The 16,023-nt window shown below is 38.5% G+C and overlaps 1 protein-coding gene across 2 annotated transcripts in view; it reads left to right on the forward strand.

The window, feature by feature from the left end:
- LOC146976824 (arrestin domain-containing protein 3-like) overlaps nt 1–16,023 on the forward strand; it is a 32,437-nt gene that overhangs the window by 12,818 nt on the left and 3,596 nt on the right. Inside the window, exons 6-8 of one of the 2 annotated variants that reach the window (XM_085792604.1) lie at nt 736–889; nt 2,368–2,507; nt 4,291–4,419. In XM_085792604.1, the coding sequence (XP_085648730.1) occupies nt 736–889; nt 2,368–2,507; nt 4,291–4,368 (372 nt within the window). In that variant the 3' untranslated portion in view covers nt 4,369–4,419. Of the gene's footprint in view, nt 1–735; nt 890–2,367; nt 2,508–4,290; nt 4,420–16,023 lie in introns of those variants that run through there. The other variant, XM_085792603.1, reaches the window with a different exon arrangement.

Consider the following 16,023-nt stretch of genomic DNA (forward strand, 5'->3'; position numbering starts at 1 on the left):
CCTGTTAATAACAGACTAATAACCAACTACTAACATACAAATAAACTTTGAAAGACTCACTAATAATTTGCCAGATAACCTGCTCAAAATTTATACTAATAACTAATAACTTATTATCAATAATAACCTGTGAATATGATACTTGTTCATAAAGCAGTGAAAGCTGCTAATAACAATAACGTTACTTTGTTTATAACATTAAAATAAACTACTGATATAATAACTTATCAATAATACACCAGAAGATGCTTATGACTTGTCAATAACTAGACACAAATAACCATTAATAACTCGCAAATAATTTATTTTTAACCTGCTAATAACATGTTTATAACTTGGTAATATAACACTTATAATAACACTTTGATATTTTATTCATTTTTTGGTTTATTTGACAGGAAACAGCTCTCAGTCGTACTCCCTAACTGCCAATATCACACTAAAAACACCTGTAAAAAGGTTTCAATCACTTTTTAATTACAAATCTAAATGTAATGTAACAACCAGCCAACTTGTGAAGTTTTAATTAGTTTTAATTAACTTTAATTACTTTTAATTTCTTTGCTTTAACTTGTAAACATTGATTGAAGTGGGAGCCTCGTGTTGTTGTTGTTGAGTCGGAGGAAGTTCTTGTTCCTGGTTGCAGGTGTGAGCTTGTGTCACCTGAGGCGTCGAGTCCCGCTATGAAAACATCTGTGTGTGTGTGTGTGTGTGTGTCTGTGTGTGTGTGTGCAGGTGTACGTGGACGTTCCTGGCGGGCTGAACCTGTCGGTGTCATTGCCGTTGGTGATCGGGACCATCCCTCTGCACGCCGGCTCGTCCCGCTCCTCCAGCTTCAGCAGCAGCTGCAGCAGCCTGAGCTGGCTCGGCCTGACGCAGAGACCCGAGGGTGCGTTCACACACACACACACACACACACACACACACACACACACACACACACACACACACACACACACTGCAAAAACTCAACATCTTCCCAAGAATATTTGTCTTATTTCTTTTCAAAATGTCTCATTTCTAGTCAAAACTAATCTCTTTCAAAACAATTCAAAATGTGAAAAAGTTCAGTATTCAGTTAACAAACTTTACTGTAACATTACATCACCTGTAATGTGCACTCATGACCTCATAACATCTCTATGAAGGAAGCAAAATAAATAAATAAAAATTACAAATGATTAGCCTATGGACTGCAAAAACTCAAAATCTTACCAAGAATATTTGTCTTATTTCTAGTCAAAACAAATCTCATTCTACTTAAAATAAGACTCATCACATTAAAAAGTAGCTTGTTTTTAGACACTTTTTACTTTTTTCAAGCAGATTTTCACTTGAAATAAGTAGAAAAATCTGATAGTGGAGCAATTTTTCTTTCTTATTACAAACACAAAAAACTTGCTTTCACTGGCAGATTTTTCTACTTATTTCAGGTGAAAATTAGTTTGAAACAAATGAAAATGATCTCAAAACAAGTTAATTTTTAGGTGATGAGTCTTATTTTAAGTGGAAAGAGATTAGTTTTGACTAGAAATAAGACATTTTGACAAGAAACAAGACAAATATTCTTGGTAAGATATTGAGTTTTTGCAGTGTACAACTCAGTCTCATTTCCTTTAATGTGACTTTACACTGCAAAAACTCAAAATCTTTCCAAGAATATTTTGTCTAATTTCTTGTCAAAATGTCTCATTTCTAGTCAAAACTAAACTCTTTCCACTTAAAATAAGACTCATCACCTAAAAATTAACTTGTTTTTAGATAATTCATGCTTGTTGCAAACACATTTTCACTTAAAATACAGTAAGTAGAAGAATCTGCCAGTGAAAGCAAGTTTTTTGTGCTTGTAATAAAGAAAAATTGCTCCACTATCAGATTTTTCTACTTATTTATATATTTATATATAATATGTGTCTCATTTCTAGTCAAAACAAATCTCATTATACTTAAAAAAAAGACTCATCACATAAAAAAGTAGCTTGTTTTTAGACACTTTTTAACTTCTTTCAAGCAGATTTTCACTTGAAATAAGTAGAAGAATCTGCCAGTGAAAGCTACAGTAGTTTTTTGTGCTTGTAATAAGATAGAAAAATTGCCCCGGTATCAGATTTTTCTACTTATTTCAAGTGAAAATCTGCTTGAAAGGAGTAAAACGTGTCTAAAAACAAGCTACTTTTTAATGTGATGAGTCTTATTTTATGTAGAATGAGATTTGTTTTGACTAGAAATGAGACAAATATTCTTGGTAAGATGTTGAGTTTTTGCAGTGCAGCACGTTCCCCAGATTCCTCCACGTCAGGTCGAGTCGAGTCGAGTCGAGTCAGAAACGTGACGGTGTTGTTGTTGTGTTTTTTTTTTCTCTCTCAGCTCCTCCGAGCTACAACGAGCTGGAAATATCGGAGTCTCACAGGAGGAGCTGCCTGCAGGGCTGTGATAGGCCGCAGCAGGAGGAGCTGCTCGCGTATATCACCGAGTTCAGATATCTGCCCCCGCCACTCTACTCCGAGGTACGCCACACACACACACACACACACACACACACATGCACACACTTACACACTCACGTCAATGCACACACTCACACGTCAACACACACTCCAAGTCCAGACGAGATTAACGTCAGAAAGTCGAGAGACTCAGAAAGAGAAAACTGAAAAGATTCTTTAGTCAGAATGTAAAGATAATATATAAATTATAGGGTTAAAGACTTTATAATAAGTACTCACTATTAAGCATTAGTTAATAAGCATTAATAAACACTGAATTCTTCATTTTTAATGCATTAGTATGTTACATGTAGCTTATGAATAGTGCTTATCAATGATGAGTAAAACATTTTTAACTGTGTTTATAAACTACATTCATGCATTATAAATGATAAACTCAGTATTTACTGCTTAATAGTGTGTACTTATTATGAAGTGTTACCAATTATAGATTATAGATTGAAAATAAAAACATTGGTTATTTACAGTTAATTGATATTAAAAGAATTGTTACAACTGTAGATGATAGTAACTAAAGGAGTTGGTTGTTTTTTAATGTTTTAATTTGAAGTCACAGAACAACAGGTAATAGTTACAGAAACAGAGAAACAGGAACAGAAGAACTGGATCAACAGTTCATCTACAAACTAAAACAACTGATTAACATTTGAATAGTTCATTAAAATTAAGTGAAAGTAGTTAAATATTAAATATGAAACCATAAACACTGACGGGATGTTAAAAACCACTGATGCTTCATGTTGACGATGAGTAAAGTCCAAAGCAAGAAGTAGCTGTTGATGATCTGTTCCTGATAGAGAACATTAAATAATGTTTACTCTTTATATTCTATTGTATTCTATTGTATCTTAGTGTATTATATTCTATTATATTGAATGTTTATGTTGAATATTATAATAAAAAACACACAAAATACTAGCCTGACAAGCCAGACTACATCATGAACATGTCTAGTCTGGCAACGAGCGGTAGACCTCGGCTCAGTCCAGGGGGCGGGATGAAGGCTGTCTTTCAAACTGCCTCTGCACCAATAGGGTAGCGCTACGACCAATCAGAGCAAAGAGCAGGATGACGTTAGCCTGACGAGCCAATTAAAATGTATGTCGTCATGGCGTTAAAGCAGTACTAAAGAACTTTCACTTTTGGTTGAGTTTGGCGGCGCCTGTGGACCAAAGCGGTAGTGTTTTGCCTGAAGGAAGACTCCATTTCCCATGAACACTAGCGTGAAGCCCTGTAAATATCCTGCATTAAAATTAACAGAAGACATCAAAACTAAGTTTCTGTTTCCAGTGGATCATTTCAAAGTGAAAACACAAACATAATCCATTGCTAAAGTGCCGTTTTGCCTGTTCCCTCCTTGTTGTGACTCGCAAAAGTGAAAGTGAAAGTAAAGTGAGAGCAGGGTTCCTACCATGCTCCTCAAAGCTGCTTAGTGCCAGAGAAAGAGATACAGACCATAATGATACAGACCCCCTCAGACCACGACAGAGGTGTCATTCAACTTGTTGTAAGTCGATGTATCATCACAAAAGTTATGAAAATATTTTATGAAGGTTGAAAAGTTCCTTAGTGTTGGTTTAAGCCGCCCAACGACTCTCTAAACAGATAGAGCGCTGTGATTGGTCAACACAAACGGTGTTCGAGACTCAAAAAGTTCCTATGGCTCGTTTCTAGACCCACCTACGGAGCAAATATATCTGCTGCCGCTAGGGTGCAGCTAGATTTCTAGGCTAACAAAACACAGCTGCAATAATAAAAATGATTTTTATTCTTTCTCCCCCAGGTGGACCCATACCCCGACCCCGTGGACGGGACCGGAGCGGCGGACGTCAGGAGACCCGACATGTGTCCGTCCCGCTGAGAAGCTGAGGGAGAAGACGCTCCGGCTCAGAGACTCAGAGACTCAGAGACTCGGCTCCGCTCCGGCCCTCGGGGGGCCACGGCCCGGCAGAGAGGGGGGGGGGGTCAGGTGACCACGGACACTCGGACCAGGATCTTCGTCCACATCCGGAGCTCGACGAAACACGAGGCGACGACGAGAAAAACGACAAGAAACAAAGAAAAAGCGGATGGAAACTAGCTCTGAGCTAAATCCGCACTTACAGGAGGCCACGGCGGTAACTGTTCATGAATGTGCACTGTCCTCAAACAAATAAACTATAAAAAAAAAAACATGAACAGTCGCCATGACGCCTTGGCTCCGCCCCCTCCTCAGGCTCCGCCCCCTCACGGTGAATTTTGCACAGAGCCGCTCTTACTGTTCTTCTACCTGTGGTTTATCTGCTGCAGCTTCCTGCTACAGATCTAAACTCTGCTCTGCTCCTGAACGTCTCACGGACGAGGACGACGCCTCAACGCCTCGTCACAACACGACACGACACGACAACACAACGACACAAAAACAGACTCTTTGTGTGAACAAAGATAAAAACTCAGTGAGATTACACTGCAAAAACTCAAAATCTTTCCAAGGATATTTTTTGTCTTATTTCTTGTCAAAATGTCTCGTTCCTAGTCAAAACTAATCTCTTTTTCACTTAAAATAAGACTCATCACCTTAAAAATTAACTTGTTTTGAGATCATTTTCACTTGTTTCAAACAAATTTTCACTCGAAATAAGTAGAAAAATCTGCCAGTGAAGCAAGTTTTTTTGTGCTTGTATTATAAGAAAGAAAAACTTGCCCCACTATCGGATTATTTTAAGTGAAAATCTGCTTGAAAGATGTAAAAAAGTGTCTTATTTTAAGTAGAATGAGATTAGTTTTGACTGGAAATAAGACAAAAAATATTCTTGGTAAGATTTTGAGTTTTTGCAGTGTAAAGAAAAACAAGAGATTCAGTTTCAGAGAAACGACGACAACAAATGACGACGACACCTCGAGCACTTAACGTAAAGCTCAGAGTGTGTGTGATTGTGTGAATGTGTGTGAGAGAGACAGTGTGTTAGATGTGTGTGTGTGTGTGTGTGTGTGTGTGTGTGTGTGTGTGTGTGTTGGTTTAATGACCAGGTTGAACCCAGACTCTGGGTCTCTACGTAGAGAAAAAGCACAACTCCGACCAACAGAGACAAAACGAACCCACGAGTCTCAGACGTTCACAAACAGCAGCGCGTTAGAAAACAAACCAACCAACCAACACTGATGTTTACAGACGAACGATCAGATCGAGAATGTTGCTCCGACACGATTTTCTTCCACCTGAAACTATCAAAGTACCAAGTGCAATATATTTTTGTATTTGTGATTTTTTTGCACTAGTTTTTCATATAATCTGTTGCTGTTTATTCCATTTCTGTGCATTATTATGAATATTATTATTATTGTTCTGATCTTAAATGCTGTCATGATCAACTTTTGATAAAATAAAAGATTTATTTTATAAAATGATGAGACTCAAACTTGTTTTATTGCTTTGATTTGTTAGTTTTCTTCATATTTAAACTCCTGTTGAACAGACACAACTTTATTTAACACAACAACACAACACTGGGGTCGGCAACTCCATTTCTACCCCTGGAGAAAATTTAGTTTATAAAACTACAGATTAAAAAAAAAAAGTAGCTTTAGCAACTACTTCTACTCATTCTACTCATTTAACTCAGTGTTAAAGGGATAGTTCAACATTTTGGCAAACTGGCCCATTGCCATAATCCCTATAGTCGTAGCAGTAGGTTCGTTACCTTTAATTGTCGGTGCAAGCTATTTTTAGAACGGCGGAGCAGAGCCGTGAGCTGCTCAGAGCTACTCTACGGAGGCTCATTATGGGATTTCTTGGTTTCAAACTCATCAAACTCATCAAATACACAATCCAACAACTCCACAACGCTCTGGTGGACAAGTTGTGACCTGCACATTCACCACGCTATGAGATAATAACACAACGTTACCAGACAGAGTTGTTTTAGAGGGAAATTCATGCAAAACCACTGATGCACGTTGCCTTCAGGGACAGTTTTTCATCATCAGTCTCTGTATTTCCCTCTAAAACAACTCTGTGTGGTAACGTTGTGTTATTATCTCATAGCGTGGTGAATGTGCAGCTCACAACTTGTCCACCAGAGCGTTGTGGAGTTGTTGGATTGTGTATTTGATGAGTTTGATGAGGGAAAAAAAAACAAGAAATCCCATAATGAGCCTCCGTAGCGTAGCTCTGAGCAGCTCACGGCTCTGCTCCGCCGTTCTAAAAAATAGCTTGCACCGACAATTAAAGGTAACAAACCTACTGCTATGACTATAGGGATTATGGCAATGGGCCAATTTGCCAAAATGTTGAACTATCCCTTTAAATAAATCAACATATGGTGGATATGTTATTGGCCAAAGTTGTAGTTTGTAAATTGAGTGGTTAAACTACAAAAAAATGACCCAGAAAGTATTTGTAGTTGAACTGGATGTAAGTGAAGTCGTTGGGGTCGTTGGGTTCACCACTACCAGACAGACGCTGCTAATGGCTAAAGCAGCTAATGAGGATAATTAGTTAAAACCAGAGGAGGAGGAAACTCGCAGCAGCAGCCGAGTTTGAACTTCCTGAGCCTCCAGATGTGTCGACACAGCTGGACGCTCTGCAGAGGCCACAGCTAACCAGATGTGAGTCTGCAGAGAAACAGGAAGCAACGAGAGAGAGAGAGAGAGAGAGAGGAAAGAAACGAAAAGAAAAAACAGAAGCAGGAATTTTTATTTTTAATCCAGAGTGAGTGACATCATCATTATCATCATCATTTCTCCAGAGGAAACAGGAAACAGATCAGGAGCAACTTCCTGTTTGGGTTTAATTCATTCAGAGAGTTACACACATCTATCTATCTATCTATCTATCTATCTATCTATCTATCTATCTATCTATCTATCTATCTATCTATCTATCTATCTATCTATCTATCTATCTATCTATCTATCTATCTATCTATCTATCTATCTATCTATCTATCTACACTGCAAACACTTGTCTTATTTCTAGTCAAAACAAATCTCATTATACTTAAAATAAGACTCATTGCATTAAAAAGCAGCTTGTTTTTAGACACTTTTTACTTCTTTTACGCAGATTTTCACTTGAAATAATCTGATAGTGGAGCAAGTTTTTCTTTCTTACTACAAGCACACACAAAAAATTGCTTTCACTGGCAGATTTTTCTACTTATTTCAAGTGAATATTTGTTTGAAACAAGTGAAAATGATCTAAAAACAAGTGAATTTTCAGGTGATGAGTCTTATTTTAAGTGGAAAGAGTTTAGTTTTGACTAGAAATGAGACATTTTGACAAGAAATAAGACAAATAGTTTTTGCAGTCTATCTATCTATCTATCTATCTATCTATCTATCTATCTATCTATCTATCTATCTATCTATCTATCTATCTATCTATCTATCTATCTATCTATCTATCTATCTATCTATCTATCTATCTATCTATCTATCTATCTATCTCCTCTTCCTCTCCTTCTTCTTCTTCCTCTCACATTTAAACCCTTTGACTCTTCGTGTCTCCGTCTCAACAGTTTTACCTTGACTTGTAATTACACAAGTCTCACATACCAAGACACACACACGCACACACACACACACGCACACAAACACACACACAGACACACATGCACAGACACAGAGACACACTGAGAGAACAACACACACACACAGACACACACACAATGATGAGAGGTCACATGAATAATATTTTGGCTTCTACTGTACAGGCTGCTTCTGTTCGACTGATAAACAGAAACTGGTTTGAACTGGATGAGAAACAGAGCGAGACAGACAGAGAAACAGAAACAGAGACCGAGACAGACAGACAGACAGACAGACAGACAGACAGACAGACAGACAGACAGACAGACAGACAGACAGACAGACAGACAGACAGACAGACGGACGGATGAGGACAGATTTCATCACGTTCTTTAAGGAGCTGCTGTGTCAGATAAACCTGTTCTGTTCTCACGTTTCTGCCCTTTCACAATAAAAGCCACATGTCATGTCAGTGTGCCGTGAAGCACCTGAAGGCAACGCACAAATCACTGATAAAGACTTGATCAGAGACAAGCTTTCAAAAAGTTTAAAAGTTCAAAATGTTTTAGAAGTAGGCTAACAGTGAAAATAGAAGCTGTTTGAGTTTTGATTGTGAGAAAAAAAACATCATATCCATTCTGTAACTTCAAAACTTAAAAGTCTTTTGCAGACACATGCAGTTCCCTCAAAAAGGCCAACCTGTAAACAAAAAAAGAAGAAAAATAAATCTCAGTCCAAACTCTTCATGTGGCCACACGTCGCTTCAACAAACCTGTTTCTTCAGATTTTTATTTTGCAACAAAAGACGTTTCGAAAAAAGGTGAAAGTTTTAAAACTCTGAATGTAAACAGCAGAGTTAAAAAGTAGGTCGAGTTTACTCAGCTCATTTGTCTGGGAACGTTCAGGAGTTCTTTTGTTGGTCACACACACGCACACACACACACACACCCACACACACACAGACACAGACACACACACACACACACACACACACACACACACATAGACACACACAGACACACAGACACACACACACGCGTAGGTACATCGGAGGCATGTGGCCTGCAGCCAGTTCACTCTGTGACCTTGACGACACAGTTCAACAGCTCAGGTTCGGAGCATCGGCTGCTTCTCAACCAGAAACATTACAGTAAAACTTTATTTATAGTGAATCACAAACACATAAAGAAAAAAAAACTGTGTGCGAGTGTGTTTGTGTGTGTTTGTGTGTGTGTATGTGTGTCACGAACTGCTGCAAAGTGAAAACTGCCTGAAACCTTCGCCCTTTATCCCGGCATCCTGCTCATCTGCAGACGGCAGCCAACAATCTGTGCTCATTACCCCCGCGGCCAAAAATAAACAGGAGCTGTGTGTCTCTGTGTGAGTGTGTCTGTGTGTGTGTGTCTGTGTGTGTGTGTGTGTGTGTGAGTGTGTGTTCACGTGGAGGCAGCAGGACAGGATTTATGAGCCGTTTGTACTGGGAAACCTCTGGAGGAAAACAATCCAGCTGCAGGATCCAGGTCAACCTGGAGCTAACAGGCTAACATGCTAACAGGCTAACAGGCTGAAAAAAGGCCAAAGGATAAAACTCAAACTTGTTTTCTGAGACAAAACTACGGTGGCTCTGAAGGCTCAGGACAAGAAAGCAACTTCACCAAGTGTTTCTGGGGGACACAGAGGAGGAAGAACAACTAAAGGCCCCAGACCGGGCCCTCACTTTACTGTGAAAGAGAGAAAGACAGAAAGAAGGAAAGAAAGGAAAGGAAGAAAGAAAGGTAGAAGGAAGGAAAGAAAGACAGAGGGAAGGAAAGAAAGAAAGACCAAATGAGAAAGAAAGAAAGACAGAAAGAAGGATAGGAAGAAGGAAAGAAAGACAGAAGGAGAAAGAAATAAGGAAATAAAGGAAGACAGAAGGAAGGATGGGAAGAAGGAAAGAAAGACAAAAAGAAAGATGGAGAGAAAGACAGAAAGAAAAAAGGAAAGAAAGAAATACACAAAGAAAGAAGGAAAGAAAGACAGAAAGAAGGGAAGAGAGAAAGACAGAAAGAAGAAAAGAATTAAGACAGAAAGAAAGAAGGAAAGAAAGACAGACAGAAGGAGAAAGAAAGAAGGAAATAAAGAAGGAAGGAAAGGAAGAAGGAAGGAAAGACAGAAAGAAGAAAAGAAAGACAGAAAGATGGAAAGAAAGGCAGAAAGAAAAAAGGAAAGAAAGAGACAAAGAAGGAAGAAAAGAAAGAGAGAAAGAAAGAAAGAAAGAAAGAAAGAAAGAAAGAAAGAAAGAAAGAAAGAAAGAAAGCTTTATCGTGTCTCTGGACTTGTCGCTCACTTTGTTCCTGTTGTGTCAAACTGATGAAGTTGTTTTCTGAGTTTGTGTCTCTTCCATAGACTGTATATTCAGGTGTTTTCTGAAGCGTCAGGACTTTTAGCCTTCAGGGCCACCGTAGAAACATCAAAACAGTGTGTGTGTGTGTGTGAGTGTGTGTTCACGTGGAGGCAGCAGGATAGGATTTATGAGCCGTTTGTACTGGGAAACCTCTGGAGGAAAACAATCCAGCTGCAGCATCCAGGTCAAGCTGGAGCTAACAGGCTAACAAGCTAACATGCTAACAGGATAACAGGCTAACAACAGGCTAACAGGCTAACACAGGCTGAAAAAAGGCCAAAGGATAAAACTCAAACTTTAGTTTTCTGAGACAAAACTACGGTGGCTCTGAAGGCTCAGGACAAGACAACAACTTCATCAGGAGGAAGAAGAACAACTAAAGGCCCCAGACCGGAAGGAAAGAAAGAGAGAAGGAAGCAAAGAAAGAAGGAAAGAAAGATGGAAAGGAAGAAAGACAGAAAGAAGGAAGGAAAAAAAGACAGAATGAAAGAAAGAAAAAAGGAAAGAAAGACAGAAAGAAAGAAGGAAGGAAAGAAAGAAAGACATAAGGAAGGAAATAAAAAAAAAGAAAGACAGAAAGAGGGATAGGACGAAGGAAGGAAAGACAGAGAGAAGAAAAAGAAAGAAAGACAGAAGTAAAGAAAGACAGAAAGAAGAAAGGAAAGGGAGACAGAAGGAAGGAAGAAACACAGACAGAAGGAAAGAAAGAAAAAAGACAGAAGGAATTAAAGAAACACAAGAAAGAAGGAAATAAGGAAAAAAAAACAGAAGGAAGGATAGGAAGAACATATGTTAAGTGTTTGTCTTGGATGTTTTGTTTTTGTATTGAGTATGTGTTTTCTGTATGTATTTTCTGTTTTATGTATTAATGTGTTGTGTGTTAATGGTTTGTATTTGTCATTTATTATGATGGAAAGACCCCAGGAAGAATAGCTGCTGCGTGGCAAAAGCTAATGGGGATCTAAATAAACTAAACTAAACTAAACTAAGAAGGAAAGAAAGACAGAAAGAAGAATAGGAAGAAAGACAGAAAGCTTTATTGTGTCCCTGCTGTCGCTCACTTTGTTCCTGTTGTATCAAACTGATAAAGTTGTTTTCTGAGTTTGTGTCTCTTCCAAAGACTATATCTTCAGGTGTTTTCTGAAGCGTCAGGACTTTGAGCCCTCAGGGCCACCGTAGAAACATCACAACAGTGAGTGTGTGTTCACGTGGAGGCAGCAGGACAGGATTTATGAGCCGTTTGTACTGGGAAACCTCTGGAGGAAAACAATCCAGCTGCAGCATCCAGGTCAAGCTGGAGCTAACAGGCTAACAGGCTAACAAGCTAACAGGCTAACAACAGGCTAACAGGCTAACAGGCTAACAGGCTGAAAAAAGGCCAAAGGATAAAACTCAAACTTTAGTTTTTATTTCTGTGACAAAACTACGGTGGCTCTGAAGGCTCAGGATGAGGAAACAACTTCATCAGTTTGACAAAAACACAACAGGAAGTGTTTCTGGGGGAAACCGAGGAAGAAGAACAACTAAAGGCCCCAGACCGGTCCCTCACTTTACTGTGAAAGAGAGAAAGACAGAAGGAAGGAAAGAAAGAAGGAAAGAAAGAGAGAAGGAAGGAGAGGGAGAAGGAAAGAAAGAAAAAGAAAAAGAGAAAGACAGGAGGAAAGAAAGACAGAAAGAAGAAAGGAAAGGAAGACAGAAAGAAGGAAAGAAAGACACAAAGAAAGAAAGACAGAAGGAAGGAAGGAAGGAAGGAAAGAAAGACACAAAGAAATAAAGAAAGACAGAAAGAAATAAAAAAGGAAGGAAAAACAGAAGGAAAGACAGAAAGAAGAAAAGAAGTAAGACAGAAGGAAAGAAAGAACGAAACATAGAAAGAAGGAAGGAAGGAAAGAAAGACAAGAAAGAAACACAGAAGGAAAGAGAGAGAGAGAGAAAGAAAGACAGAAAGAAGGAAAGAAAGAGAGGGAAAGAAAGAAAGAGAAAGACAGAAAGAAGGAAAGAAAGAAAGAAAGACAGACAGGAAGAAGAAAAGAAAGAAAGAAAGAAAGAAAGAAAGAAAGAAAGAAAGCTTTATTGTGTCTCTGGACTTGTCGCTCACTTTGTTCCTGTTGTGTCAAACTGATAAAGTTGTTTTCTGAGTTTGTGTCCCATAGACTGTAGGTCTATATATCTTCAGGTGTTTTCTGAAGCGTCAGGACTTTGAGCCCTCAGGGCCACCGTAGAAACATCACAACACAACAACAAGAACCTCTCATCTCTCATCATCTCTGAAACACTCCGACCTCCATCTTGAACCAAAACACAGACTGAACTCTGGGAAACTGTTGTTTCTTTGTTTTAAATCTGGATCAAAGTGTTTGATCGATCATTGATGATCAAAGGTGAAAGTTTCTCTCAGTTTCTGTTGATTCATCTGAACTCAGATTCTCAGTTTCTATTTTTCATCTCTTTGTTTTCACTTGTGATCTGTTTTTACTGACTTCAGTCTCTGTGATGTTGAAGTTTCATCACGTTCCAAATATATTAAAAAAAACAAATAATTGATCAATAAACAGAGGATGTAACTGTCAGATTTATCTGTAATATAAATAATCACCAGAGGGTTGAAGCCCTGAGAAGTTTCATGTTTCCTGTGAACAGGAAGTGACAGAGTTCACGGCTCGGTCTGTGGCGCCCCCTGGTGGAGAAGCAGCTGAAACTCACACAGACCAAAGAGAAGTCAGTTACAATGATTATATTTATTAATTAGTGTGAATGCTGAAAGCAATTTCTTTATTCTCTTTTTATATTCTTACTACTTTCCGCCTTTTTACGGTCTTCTTCTAGTCCCTCATACTTTGTGCTATTTCAACAATTCATACATCAAATCGTGCAGCTTTTTCTGGACATTATCGGAATGACTTTTCTCTTTTCAAATATTCATACTTTTTGCAATATTCAACTATTAATGATTTTTTCCCCCATAGAGAATGCATTGGAACAGTCTTCAAACACTTCAAATCTTCTTACTTCTTTCAGCCTCTAAAGCTTCTGCATACTTTCTGCTAGAGACTTCATTCAAATTCTAAGCTGTAGACAAACTTTTTAAGTGTTCCTCTATGACTCAACTTTATCTAGTTTATTGATCATGTCTACTGTCAATCATGAGGATGTTTATTTTCTACTGTTAAATTCACCTAAAACAACGGAACATGATCAATCTGTGGATAGATATTTATCTACAGGGGAAGTTTTGTTCTCATTTTCTAATATTTTCATTTATCAGATAAGATGCAGTTCCGGCTCTGAAACTGATCGATCAATCCATCAGAGGATATTGAAATCGTGGTTGTCATGGTTACTGAATGATGCATGAGAGGTGATTATTGGGATTATTTGAACTATAATGTAATCTTCAATCACAACAATTTTGGTTTTCTACCGATGATCTTAAATATCTATTCATATAGCCTATTAAAGTAACAAGATGGAAAAAATATCAGTGTGTGTCTGAGCCTTCTCAGCTTCCGTAGACAGTGCTTTTTTTTTTTTTTTTTTTTACTTCTATCAATAGACAGAAATATAAATTAAATTATATGTGATGTTGTGTTTGTTTTGTAAGAAAACTTTTCCAAATTGGCGAAGACCCAAAAATATTAACTTTAAATTTACATGTAAATTGCCCACAGATAGTAAATACAATTATTCTTTTGGGGAAAATATTTATGTATTTATTTATTTAAGGCCCAATCAAAAAGGAATTTGAATTTGAATTTAAAAAAATAATAAAGTGCTAAGTCAGTTTCTTTTGGAAAATATAATCACAACAAAAAGTAAAACAAAAAATGGGAAAAAACGCAAACTGATCAGTAACTGTATGTTTAAATCCTTATCGTTTTGTTTCAACCTTTTCTCTTATGTTTTTTTTGTTTGTTGTTTTTGTCAGTGGTATTAAATTGTATGTTGCCTGTTCAATAATAAAAAAAACACTGAATATTTAGTGTGTCTGCAGAAAAAAGACAAAGAAAGGAAAAACTTTCAATCGGTTACTTGAACTCCGCGTCTTTTCATCACCTGCAGAAGTTCTTAGTATTAAAAAAAATCTTTTGCTATGAACTAAAAACTCAAAGTGAAGCGACTCAGTGACGACACACAGACTCAGACACAGTTTTTTTGTAACAGAGCCTTTATATTTAAAGTTTTTTTTTTTTCTTCTGCAAAATACAAATACCGAGCACATCATCATCTTTTCTGCGTGAGGGAAAGAAACTGCTCCAGATCTTTAAAACCACTTCATGTTCCTCTGAGTGAGAATCACTGGAGCCTCCAGGCGGCGACAGAAGTCCAGCTCGTGTCGCCGACGACGACCTGCAGCTGCTTGGGGGGCGCTCGAACGCTCCACGCTCGTGCACGTGACGAGGGGAGTTGAGTTGAGGCGCGTTCACGGTGCCAAACGTTCACCGAACATTAAAAAAAAACATCGTGAACGTCTCTTTTTTGTTTCTTCTTCGGGAAACTGTGGTTAGTTCACAGTCCTCTTCCCTCTGTGGGAGTTTCCACCTCCACCTGGAGCCCCGCCCCCCCTCCTCATGTCGTCAGTGACCGACCCGGAGATGACGACATCATCATCATCATCATCATCATTCATCATCATAAAGAAAAGGAGAACACAGATCTGGGCTCTGCCCTATAGTTTCAAACATCGTTAGTTAGTAATAATGAAGCAGCTACAGGTTCGTTAAATCTTACAAATCAAAATGAGTTTGTTTTTTCTTAAAGGAGGGGGTGGGGTGAGGGGGGGCATGCGGTTCAGACCTGCGGCCGAGGGTTCGAGCTCCAAATATACAAGTTCTTCAAACCAAAATATTCAAATCAGTGATGAACCCTCGGGCCACGACAACTCTGTCTCTTTAAAAACACCAAAACTAAACCAGGATTTCGCTCAAAAAGGATCTAAACTATGGCGTTCGCTGCTGCTGCTGCCGTCGGACCCAGGTCAGGTGGTCAAATGTTATTAAACTGATAATAAATGCATAAATTAAAGTTTAAAGGGATACGCCAACGTTTTTTTTGTGTGTCTTGCCTCACTCCCGAGTCCGTGACCAGCAGATAGACACCATCCTTTCGACTGAGCGTGCAGTAACAAGGGAGATAGAGCCGTATCGCCCATAATTAGCTTAGCTCAAACACTGGAAGTGTATAGGTAGTGTTAGCCTGCCTCCTACCTAAAGTCGCTAATTAGCTTAGCTCAAACACTGGAAGTGTATGGGTAGTGTTAGCCTGCCTCCTACCCGAGCCGAAATCAGCAGTCAGAAGCTGATTTCATTTCAGCTCTAAACTAAATATATCACTTTATCCACATTTCAAACATGTTTAGGTGAGAAAGTAGCCGTTTAGATCAGCAGTGTGTCGTTAATTTGTCTAAATACCAGCTGTTTACAATTTTGTTTGGACGAATTCGGCGCTACTCAAGCTAGCCGCTGTGACCAACGCACTTCTGGTTACTTTCACAAAATAAAACACCCGTTGCCCTTTACATACAGAAAACCATGACGCTAGAATTTGTGCTTTTACTTTGAAATAGGAAGCTAACCTACCGTTGATGTAGCTAGCTTGAACCAAAATAAAGCATCTTTGCTTGAACCC

The sequence above is a fragment of the Trachurus japonicus genome, chromosome 12 (genome assembly GCF_045865225.1).
Source record: "Trachurus japonicus isolate A0001 chromosome 12, Traja_1.0".
Taxonomy (NCBI): Eukaryota; Metazoa; Chordata; class Actinopteri; order Carangiformes; family Carangidae; genus Trachurus; species Trachurus japonicus.